At 40.3% G+C, this 12,136-nt stretch overlaps 1 protein-coding gene across 9 annotated transcripts in view; it reads right to left on the reverse strand.

Annotated features, from left to right (window-relative positions):
• The window catches only part of WAPL (WAPL cohesin release factor), an 82,374-nt gene that overhangs the window by 9,187 nt on the left and 61,051 nt on the right, over positions 1-12,136 (reverse strand). For all 9 annotated transcript variants that reach the window (XM_070057990.1, XM_070057989.1, XM_070057992.1 and 6 more), the window contains 5 exons: positions 11,455-11,531; positions 7,774-7,949; positions 5,186-5,301; positions 4,679-4,843; positions 739-946 (listed from right to left, as the gene is read on the reverse strand). In XM_070057990.1, the coding sequence (XP_069914091.1) occupies positions 739-946; positions 4,679-4,843; positions 5,186-5,301; positions 7,774-7,949; positions 11,455-11,531 (742 nt within the window). The remainder of the gene's footprint in view (positions 1-738; positions 947-4,678; positions 4,844-5,185; positions 5,302-7,773; positions 7,950-11,454; positions 11,532-12,136) is intronic.

Genomic DNA, 12,136 nt, shown 5'->3' on the forward strand with positions numbered 1-12,136 from the left:
TGATCCAGCTCCCTACTAATACACCTGGGAAAGCAGCTGAAGATAGTCCAAGTATTTGGGACCCCGCAAGCCCCCTGGGAGACTTGGATGGAGTTCCAGGTTCTTGGCTTTGTGCTGGCTCAGCCCTGACCACCATGGCCATCTGGGGACTGAACCAGCAGATGACAGATCACTTGCTGTCTTTTTCTTTGTAACTGCCTTTCAAGTACAGGGTTAACGCCCCGGCTTGAAGCGCTGGCATCCCACATGGGCGCGGGTTCTAGTCCTGGCTGCTCCTCTTCCAATCCACCTCTCTGCTATGGCCTGGGAAAGCAGTACAAGATGGCCAAAGTCCTTGGGCCCCTAAACCCACGTGGTTTCTGGCTTCAGATCGGCGCAGCTCTGGGCATTGCGGCCATCTAGGGAGTGGACCATCAGATGGAAGACCTCTCTCTCTCTGCCTCTCCTCTCTCTGTGTAACTCTGATTTTCAAATAAATAAATCTTTAAAAAAAAAAAAAAAAGCAGATACCCAATAATGTTTGATTAATGACAATAATTACCTCTAGCACATTGCCTATATATGTGTACCTAGTACTGATTCTTTGAAAACTATTACTGTAACTTATGGTGCGAGATCTCAGTTTGAAGTGAGACTGGTAAAACAATTTCAAAACCTCAAAATCAGGAAAACCACATTGCTTAGTTGCTTCTCTCCACAAGTCAATAAAGGAAAGGAAGGCCCAGGAAGAAAACATACCTTTATTGAGGTCAAGTTCTTCATCCTCCTCCTCCTTCTTATGCTTCTCTTCTGTGCCATCAGTCTTCTCAGTTGATACCCACTGTATTTCTCCACTGGTCTCCTGCCACTCTCCACTCTTATCATGTTGAGTGGTGGGGGCATCTTTGATCAACTCATCTGTTTTACTCTCTGCCAACTGGGCTGCTCGCTCTCGCTCAAGGAATAGCTGATAAAAATTATTTTTGACAACCATTAAAAGGCATCACCAACCAACGTATATATTCAAACATGATGTTCTGATTGCCGGTAACATCACTAAGAAGGTTGTCTACCAAAAAGGATGAATATAATAAGCAAGAGCATTTGTACTACCTCCTACCAAAAGTCAAAACAAAAGTGTAAATGCTCCTGGTATTCAATTTTATCTAATAATGATGCAAATATTATTGATAAGAATTAAAAGTCTTCATAATTTCCTTTAACTTGGGTAATAATGACAATGAATCCAAGTAAAAAAATTAGAGTTTAAAAAACAGTGAAAAGAAACCTAGGCAAACTGGCTGGCTGGACTATGGACTGCACAGAAGGAACATGAGACATAGAATAAACTGAGCAGGATTACGTTAGGAGGAACACAATATTACTTTAATATCTTTAGATACAAGTTTTTCTTCATGTAATTTTCGTAACAAAAGAAAACCAAAAACAAATCAAAATGTTTAGCAATAGGGGCCAGCACTGTGGCTCAGCTGAGTTAAAGCCATGGCCTGCAGCACTGGCATCTCATTTGGGTGCCATTTCAAGTCCCAGCTGCTCTGCTTCCAATCCAAGTTCCCTGCTAGTGCACCTGGGAGAGCAGTGGAAGATGGCCCAAGCCCTTGCACCCACATGGGAGACCTGAAGGAAGGTTATGGCTCATGGTTTGGGCCTGGCTTCACTTTGGCCTTTGCGGCTATTTGGGGAGTGAACCAGCAGAACGAAGACCTCTCTCTCTCTAACTCTGCCTTTCAAGTAAGTTTTTTTTTTTTAAAAAAAGTGTATCAATAACTTCTGAATAGTAAGTCATCTTTGAAGAGAATGAGATAAACTCAGGTATTAACATAAAAACTCAAAGTATGCAAAAAAGCAGTATACACTAATACACTTTGGTAAACATTATTACATATCAATGTTGTTATATGCACAATACTATTAGACATAGTAACTTTATAGGAAATGAACTTATGCATTTTAAACTTTCTGAAAGTGAATTTTAAAACTATGCGCATGAATTATTTGACTTTTAAAATAAAGAAAATTTAACAAGTAGTTAAGAGAAGGACAGCAACTAGAAAGTTCACATCAGTAATGAAAACAACTGGATGAAGATCAGTATTATCAGTAGTGTAAAGGACCTAAATCTGAACGTGAATTTTCCTTCAGTATCTTAGTATTATAATTAACAGCCAATTCTTGATATTTTAAGGTGACACAATGTTGTAAAATGGCATTACAGAGCCCATTACTCAAAAGGAACTGTAATCTAAAAGCAAAAACTTCAGACTGGTTAAACAATGACAGACCCTAACAAGGGAAGAGAAAGCCATGACACTGCAGAACAAGCAGCTTCTCTAACATGCAATGTAGTCGGGGAACTGGCTGGATATACCACACACACCCAAGTCAGCAAGACACTGCAGGAAACTGAAACGATCTCTGAACCTGTGATGTGCGGATGGCTTCTGCAAATGATTGCTTACTGTATGAATAAAGCAGATCAATCATCTATTTCTTCAAGAACAAATGCTTTGAGACCATTCATGGTTGTGTTTTTATTAAAATTTAAGTTCCACCTGAACAAGAAAATTTTTAAAAGGCAGAGACCAGAATGTTTGAAAATTAAAAAATCCTAGAAGAACTATACAGGGAATATCTACTTAGCAATAAAAAGGAATTAACTACTGACATGCCCAATGACCTGGATACATCACAAAGGGCATATGCTTAGTGGAAAAAATTAACCTTAGAAGATTACAAACTGTGAGTCTACTTATATAACATTCTCAAAAGACAAAACTACAGAGATAGAAAACAGATTTGAGGTAGCTAGGAGACAGGAAGGGTGGCAGGCTAGGTAATGGGTAATATAAAAGAATCCTTCCGGCCGGCGCCGCTGCTCACTAGGTTAATCCTTCGCCTGCAGCGCCGGCACCCGGGGTTCTAGTCCCGGTTGGGGCGCCAGATTCTGTCCCGGTTGCTCCTCTTCCAGTCCAGCTCTCTGTTGTGGCCCAGGAAGGCAGTGGAGGATGGCCCAAGTGCCTGGGCCCTGCACCCACACGGGAGAGCAGGAGGAGGCACCTGGCACCTGGCTTCAGATCGGCTCAGAGCGCCGGCCTTAGCGGCCATCTGGGGAATGAACCAATAGAAGGAAGAACTTTCTCTGTCTCTCTAACTCTGCCTGTCCAAAAACTAAATAAATAAAAAAGAATCCTTCCATGGTGATGGTTCTGTAGCTTAATGTAAGAGTGAGCTCATAAATCCATCCACATGATAAAATTGCACAGAAGACATATATTAAACACACACTTAAATGACTGCTGGTTAAAAGTAAAACTAAGGTATGAAATACAGTTAACAGTAATGTACCAGTGTCAATTTCTTGTTTTGATACTATACTAGTTTAAGGTAAGATAACATCATTAGTGAAGCTGAGCACAGTGTACACAGGAGTCCTTGCACTACTTTCACAACTTTCTGTGAGTCTATAATGATTTCAAAAAACAGTTTTGGAAGTAACAAATTAATGAGAAATGCTTTTAGAAGGAAAAGTGTCAATGAGGTCTATTAAGAAAAGCAACAAAAAAATTATACAATATTTTAAAGTCTATATTGTAAATAACTTGACTATTTTCCACTGGTTTCACATTTAATTCACTGTTTTAGAAACTAAAGCGTGGGGCTGGCACTGTGGCTCAGTGGGTTAAAGCCCTGGCCTGGAGCGCCAGCATCCCATATGGGTGGCAGTTCGAGTCCTGGCTGCTCTTCTTCCTATCCAGCTCTCTGCTGTGGCCTGGGATAGCAGTGGAAGATGGCCCAAGTCCTTGGGCCCCTGCACCCACGTGGGAGACCTAGAAGAAGCTCCTGGCTTCAGATCAGCACAGCTCCGGTAGTTGCGGCCAATTAGGGAGTAAACCAGCAGATGGAAGACCTTTCTGTCTCTACCTCTCTCTGTAACTCTTTCAAATAAATAAAATAAATCTTTATTAAAAAAAGAAAAAAGAAAGAAACTAAAGAGTAAAATTTCAAAGCTATTTGAGTATTCTGGATCCCAGGGGAAAAGTCTAGAAATTACTTCTCATCTGTGTTGAACACTCAGTTACACAGAATAAACAAGAAGAGGACAGGATAATGGAAAAATACAACCTCAAATGACTCAAAGAAGCAGTCTCACTACAGCCTTTCCAATGCTCAACCACTTTTCAGACTGGCTCAGGAGCAACTAACAAACGGTATCCAGTTCTTCTATGGTCCATGGACCTAACAGAGCCCTGGACACAGATCAGACCAGTAAATGTTGGAGAACTTGAACTGGATCAGACAGGGCTGGACTCAAGTTCTAATTTGTTATCAGTGATACTTTGATTCATAAAACACAGTTTGCTTTTTGCTAACAATGCTTAAGGAGTGATTACAACAGTTCAAAAAAGCCAGCAGGACAAAGTTAAGAGTCTCCTTATACTAAGCAAGTGTACCTCCTACTGATCTACAAATAAATTGCACAATTTTAATTGGTTCAGAATTCTAGTTTAAAATAAAGCCTCATTCTATAAAATCATCAATATTTAAGAATTGGTCAGTTCTAAAAAAACATTCTCTTGCTATCCTCACTAACAAAAACATGCTTCAGGAGTTCTAAACAATATAGAAAAAAAGGAGCAATGGATAAAGGACTAGCAAAAATGATCGCCTTGTCACTCACCTGAACTAACGCCTGAACAGCATGCACTTGTCCAGCTATCCTCAAACTGTCGCCTCCTTCTCCACTGCAGAAGGAGGAATCAAAAGAACAGGCTGTTTCCATGTTGACCAGGCAGTGCCGATTCCGGGCACTGTACTCCACTAGATTAATCAGCAGACCTAGGCCCTAGAAAAATTTTAGAAGATGAATATGATCACAGATAAGAACTTAAAACAAATAAATACAACATGCATAACTTTAATTGGCAGCTAAAACCTAATCAGTACATTTCTACCTGCAATATGACAAAATCATTATGTAAGATACCAGTCTTCTCAAAGAATGATGCCCTTAGTTTTTTCAATCAGCACTTTCACTTGTCATACGGTTTTATAGTTACAAGTACGCTCATAAGGAAATCATCAAAATAAACCACAATATATTCATCAATTTGTTCTTAAAAATCTGACATTTTCATCATCTAATTATATTAAAATGCCCATTTCTGCAGAAGTCGTTTTAACTCACCAACACTCGAATATCAAATCTCTGCTCCTGAGGTAGGTACTTTGGGACCTGAAGCACACAGTTCATTGCTGTGCCTATGAGGCCATCCTGTTCTCCTGTTTTGGTGCTGCCCCACTCTGAAGTAACAAATGGAAATAGGAAAATTATCACTAGTTCTTCTTAATGACACTAACAATCAGCATCAATTAAATTAAATTATTCAACTTAGAATTATATGGCTATATAAATTAAAATACACTTTTGATATTGCTATGCAAAGCTACAAGGCTGGTTCTAAAATTATCAACCTCTTCAAAGTAAATTAAGCCTACAGGATTAATTCAATTACATGATGGCAATTAAAACATCAATGCATCAAGAAAAGGAGAATAATTTGTTTTTACTTGAATATATAAAGGCACTTCAAAATGTTGGTGGGGAAAATGGAATTGAGAGAAATCATTTTACACTAAAATAAGCTTTTCCTTTTCCTTTAATTCCATTCTTCTACTAACTTTTTTTTTTTTTTTTTTTTTTTTTTTTTTTTTTTTTTTTTTTTGACAGGCAGAGTTAGACAGTGAGAGAGAGAGAGAGAGACAGAGAGAAAGGTCTTCCTTTTTCCGTTGGTTCACCTCCCAAGTGGCTGCTACGGCCAGCGCGCTGTGCTGATCCGAAGCCAGGAGCCAGGTGCTTCCTCCTGGTCTCCCATGTGGGGGTGCAGGGCCCAAGGACCTGGGCCATCCTCCACTGCACTCCTGGGCCACAGCAGAGAGCTGGACTGGAAGAGGAGCAACCGGGACAGAATCCGGCGCCCCGACCAGGACTAGAACCAGGGTGCTGGCACCGCAGGCAGAGGATTAGCCTATTGAGCCATGGCGCCGGCCTCTACCAACTTTTAAAAAAAGATTAATATATTTATTTGAAAGAGTTAGAGAGACAGAGAAGGAGAGACAAATTCTCCAACTACTGGTTCACAGCCAGATCTTGGCCAAGCTGAAACCAGGAGCCAGGAGTTTCATCAGAGTCTCCCAAGTGGGTGGCAGGGCCCAAGTACTTTGGCCATCCTCTGTCGCTTTCTCCAGGCCATTAGCAAGGAGCCAGATGGGGAGTGGAGCAGGTAGGACACAAACCAGCACTCGTATGGGATGCCAGTGTCACAGGCAGGGGCTTTACCGGCTATGCCATAACACCAGTCTCCATCAACATTTTTTTAAACAGAACATTTCACAATTACGACTCTGGAATTTTTTTTCAGTTTTTAAAATTTATGTGAGGGGTTGGCACTGTGGATGGTGGGTACAGCCAATTACTCTGGCACCATCATCCCAACTGGGCACGACAGGATTGAGTCTGGGCTGTACCACGTCCAATTCAGCTCCCTGCTAATGGTCCTGGGAAAGCAGACGATGACCCAAATACTTGGTCCTCTGCACTCATGTGAGAGACCAGGAAGAAGCTCCTGGCTTCAGATCGGCTAAGCTCCAGCTGTTGGGGCCATTTTGGGGGGTGAACCAGCAGATGAAAGATCTGTCTCTCCCCCTTCTCTGTAACCCTGTTTTTCCAATAAATAAATAAATATTAAAAAACTTATTTGAAAGAGTGATAGCTAAGACAGTGAGAAAGAGCAAGAATGACAGAGAGGAAAAGAGAGATCTTCCACTGATTCACTTCCCTAATGCCTGCAACACAAGAGCCAGGGGAGTCAGGCCAAAGCTGAGTCAGGAATTCCATCCAGATCTCCCACATAGGTGACAGGCACCTAACAACTTGAGCTATCACCTGCTGCCTCCAAGGGCACACCAGGAAGTGGACCAGCAACTCAAACCCAACACTCTGGCATCCCAAGCAACAGCTTAACTGCTGCACCAGGAGAGCACAACCACCCCTCCACCAACTTTTTAAAGTATTCTCATACTCTCTTTTTAAGAAAGTTGTTGTTGTTGTTGACAGGCAGAGCTGACAGTGAGAGAGAGAGAGACAGAGAGAAAGGTCTTCCTTTTGCCGTTGGTTCACCCTCCATTGGCCGCTGCGGCCAGCGTGCTGCGGCCGGCGTACCACGCTGATCCGATGGCAGGAGCCAGGTACTTCTCCTGGTCTCTCATGGGGTGCAGGGCCCAAGCACTTGGGCCATCCTCCACTGCACTCCCTGGCCACAGCAGAGAGCTGGCCTGGAAGAGGGGCAACCGGGACAGAATCCAGTGCCCTGACCGGGACTAGAACCCAATGTGCCGGCACCGCAAGGCAGAGGATTACCCTAGTGAGCCACGGCGCCGGCGTCTTTTTTATTTACTTGAAAAACAGAATTACAGAGGGAGAGACAGAGAGACAGAGACAGAGAAATCTTCTATCTGCTGATTGACTACCCAAATGGTCTCAATGGCAAGGGCTGGGCCAGGCTGAAGCCAGGAGTCAGGAGTTTCTTCTAAGTCTCCCACGTGGTGCAGGGGCCCAAGGACTTGGGCCATCTTCTGCTGCTTTCCCAGACCATTAATAGGGAGCTGGATTGGAACTGGTGCACAGATTGCAGGTGGCAGCTTTATCCGCTATGCCCTAACACTAGACCCTCTTATACTCTTTCAAAGACAAAACATGAAAAAAGTATCACTCACCATTATCATTAGTCAGATTGAGCAACACCCCGATGATGGCCCTCATGCAGTCCTCCACTGCTTTGCCCACATGGTTCGTCACATTCTGGTGAGGCAGAGGCTTACTGTCAGCTATGCATATGCTGTTTTCAGCGCGGTTATACTGCTGAATCAGTTCTTCACAATGCTGTAATGCTCTTAAGAAACAACAAAATGTACACTAGTACAGTATGCAATACAAACTATATCAACAGACATCTATTAACTTGGATTAAACGCTACCCAATTATTTTCTCTTCTAGAAGTTACAATGTGCTAACTACTCAATCATCTACAAAGTATGTCTGATGCATCTGTAGGTTTTAAATTTCATTTTATTTTGCAAAAAATTATTTAAAAGACTTAAGAAAAGTTAAAATTAAAAACTCACAGCATAAGTTAACATCTACCATATCTGCCACTATAAACTTTCCCATGAGTTGTCCCTCATTTTACCCATCTCTCCAACACAAGAGACACAACCCTTCCCTAAAGTGAATAAACCTTTAACAGCTAACATGATACACTTTTTAAGTCTCATTCAGATATTTTTTATTTAGAAAAGCAAGCTCCTAGCAGGTAGAGAATGTTACATATCTTAGTATTACATAATAAAAAATGGGTATTAAATATGCATTAGAGAGGTCAGCGCTATGGTGCAACAGGTTAATGCCCTGGCTTGAAATGCCGGCATCCCATATGGGTGCCAGTTCAGGTCCCGGCTGCTCCAGTTCTGATCTGCTATGGCCTGGGAAAGCAGTAGAAGATGGCCCAAGTCCTTGGGCCCCTGTACCCACGTGGGAGACCCGGAAGAAGCTCCTGGCTTCCGATCTGCGCAGCTCCAGCCATTGCAGCCAATTGGGGACTGAACCAGCAGATGGAAGATCTCTCTCTCTCTCTCTCTCTGTGTAACTCTTTCAAATAAATCAATCATTCCTTTAAAAATTTGCATTAGAATAAATCATTTTTAACGTGCATATATCCTGGGAGCCATTTAAGAGTATGAGCTGCATCCAAGGATTCTTATGATTCTAACCCAAAATAACAAAACATAAACCCTAAACGGGTTTAATATTTCTGAAGACTATTTCATTGAGTCCATTCACTTCTTTAAGTGCCGCAAAGATCAATTAAGTTGATTCTGTCAGTTGATTCTTCATGTAGGAAACACCATACAAAACCCTTAAAGAAAGCTGTTCCCTACCTTATCTATTTCTAACTACTCTAAAACATACTGAGAAATTCTACAATTCCTTGTGAAGGGAGTGAGGTTAATATTTATCATGTAATGTCTCACTCAATATGCTCTCTGTGCCTCTTTTTTTATTATTAAAATTTATTTCTTTTAATTGAAAGAGTTACGCAGAGAGGAGAGGCAGAGAGAGAGAGAGAGAGAGAGGTCTTCCATCCGATGGTTCACCCCCCAGTTGGCCTCAACGGCTGGAGCTGCGCCAATCTGAAGCCAGGAGCTAGGAGCTTCTTCTAGGTCTCCCACGTGAGTGCAGGGGCCCAAGGACTTGGGCCTCTTCTATTGCTTTCTCAGGCCATAGCAGAGAGCTTGATCAGAAGTGGAGCAGTCAGGTCTTGAACCGGCACCTATATGGGATGCCGGCACTGAAAGCGGCAGCTTTACCCACTACACTACAGCGTCGACTCCATCTCTGTGCCTCTATCATGGTTCTGAAAAGCTCAAAATGCCAGAGGAGTGCTCTTTCACAAGCAGGAAATTCTAGCCTCTAAAGTCACTTCTCAGAAATCTGACCTGAACTTCCTAATTTAATGGAAGAGCTGAGACCTGTCATATTAATTATCTCCATTTACAAGACAACTGTCAGGGATTATAAAATGCCTATACAGAGATATTATAAAATCAGAAATATAATTTTTATTTGTAATTTAAAAGGAAGTAAAAATTAACAGAAAAATCATAAACAGATTTAACTTACAAGAACACCCTTTGGAAAGTAAGAAAACTGTAACAAATGTTACAAAAAGTAAGAAACTGTAACAAATGAGAAAGGAAATATTATGGGTACTATAACATGAAATAAAAACTTACAAATGCAACACAAAAAAGGTGAAGGGCAAACTACAAATTAAAAAAACTATTGAAAAATATTAAAAAACCAAAAAACATCTATTGTCAGCTACTGAGACTACTGGAAATCTGTGTGTGGACTAGACAAATTACATGAAGTAGTTAAGAGTTTATATGGTTTGAAAATAGTATTGTGTGTTTTTAAAAAGAATTCTTTTTTTAGAGATCATAAACTCAAGTATTTATTGATGAAATATGACACTTGGATTTGTTTCAAAATTATATAGGAGGGAAAGAGATGTCATATATGGAAACAAACTGGCCACAATTGGTAATTATTTAAGCTAAGCAATGTGTTCATTAAGGTTCATCACCCTATTTTGTCTACTTTCATCTGTCTGACATTCTTCAAAAGAAGTTTTAAAAAAATGACACAAACTAGACTCAAACTGCAATGGGCAGTGAGTCTCATTTCCTTGGATAAGGAAATTGGACATATATCTAGAGGAAGTTAGAAATCAGAGATTTGGAGTTTAGGATCCTTTTTTTCAAAGAAGAGATCTGGAGAAAGTTAACTCCCCGTGGTACTGTGCAGGAGAGGCTACAGACCAGAGAACTAGGACAAGGTATTAAGAACTAGGACAGAGACATCAGGAGAAAGCTGTTGTAACAAGATAGAACCAGGCCTGGAGACACACACGCACGATGGTGATAGCACTGGCCTAATTGTGATGAAGGTTAGGTGTGATGAAGCATACAGAATGGAAGAAGCTACATATACAGATTTGGGAAAGCAGGTATAAATATAAATAAGGGGCAGAAGAGGGCTTGAAAACCTCATTTACAATACATACAAGGACAAATACTTAGTATCTACTATATTCCAAGTACTGTTATAGGCTTCACATATTAACAAATTTAATTCATTAGTATATACTACACATGTTTTAAAATAACCCAAACTATTGTTGATAGTTATATTGTTGATATTCAATACATACATACTTTAAAATATTTACTATATTATATGTATTAACATATATATGAAACTCATTTTATTCTAACAACCCTAGATAGGCAGATATATTCTGATCCCCTTTAAAGAACCTGAGCAAGAGGTGAGTCTTTGGCCCAGTGGTCCTATATCAGAGTGCCTGTTTCTGCTCTTCACTCCAGCTTTCTGCAAACACAAACCTTGGGAAGCAGCAGCAACAGCTCAGTAACTGGGCTCCTGCCACTCACATGGGAGACTTGGACTGGGTTTATAGCTTTTGATTTTGGCCTAGCCCAGTCTTGGCATTTGCCAGCATTTGAGATATGTACCAGAGGATGCCAGTATGCTCTCTGCATCTCAAATTAATAAACAAAAATGTCACATATCCCATGACAATACCATATCATCAAAAACCAAGACGGGGTTCTATAGTTAAGTGACTTATCCAAGGTTATAAAGCTGAAACTCACATCAGTCATTTTAGCTCTAGAATCTGTACTCTTTTTGATCTGTAATATACTCTGAATCCTAGAACTCAACAGAGCATCTTATGGAGAAGGTAATACAATCTAATTTCCTCTATGCTCAGTCCAAGTGTTTGGAACTAATGTGAGATTTTAGAAAAACTTACTTAGCTGATGAAATAATGAGCTGGGAATCTTTATATGCTATCAAGTAGCTCTGATTCTCTGGATTATGCACTGTTACCTAAAAGGGAAGAATACAGAATGATTGTGGCAATCCATAACTTTCACAATGGCAAGAAACAGTCCTTGACATCTAACATACTAACTTCACGACCCACACGTCCCAGGCTTAAAATAAAAGAGCTCCTGGTTTATTACAAAATTAAGGAGTCACTGTTACAAATGCTTATTTGGAATTATATATCCTTTACTATATATTTACCGTACTGAGTTATCAAGCACTTTGGTATCAGTGAAGTCCCCAACTTTTAAACAAATTAATACTTTAAAAAGTGGGTTCAATTAGAAAAATTTCTTACTAAGAAATAGTATCTGTTATCTGATATACCTGAAACACTCCAGGAAGAGAAGAATAATTTCAATTTCATCTATGTTAGCAGCTTATAATTAACACCAAATGATTTTCTCCACATATGTTTAAAAAGTATGTAGCTAATCCAACATGGTCAACAATTAAGCATCTTGAAACTCATTAGCAATATGAATTCTAATCCAAATTGAATTAGGTTGAATCATCAGCCAAATAACAAAACAAACCTATTCCACAGTTCAACAGTATCCTTCTCCCAAAGTCAAATACTGTTAAACTGTGGCTACAAATAATGA

Source organism: Oryctolagus cuniculus, chromosome 15 (genome assembly GCF_964237555.1).
Source record: "Oryctolagus cuniculus chromosome 15, mOryCun1.1, whole genome shotgun sequence".
Classification (NCBI taxonomy): Eukaryota; Metazoa; Chordata; class Mammalia; order Lagomorpha; family Leporidae; genus Oryctolagus; species Oryctolagus cuniculus.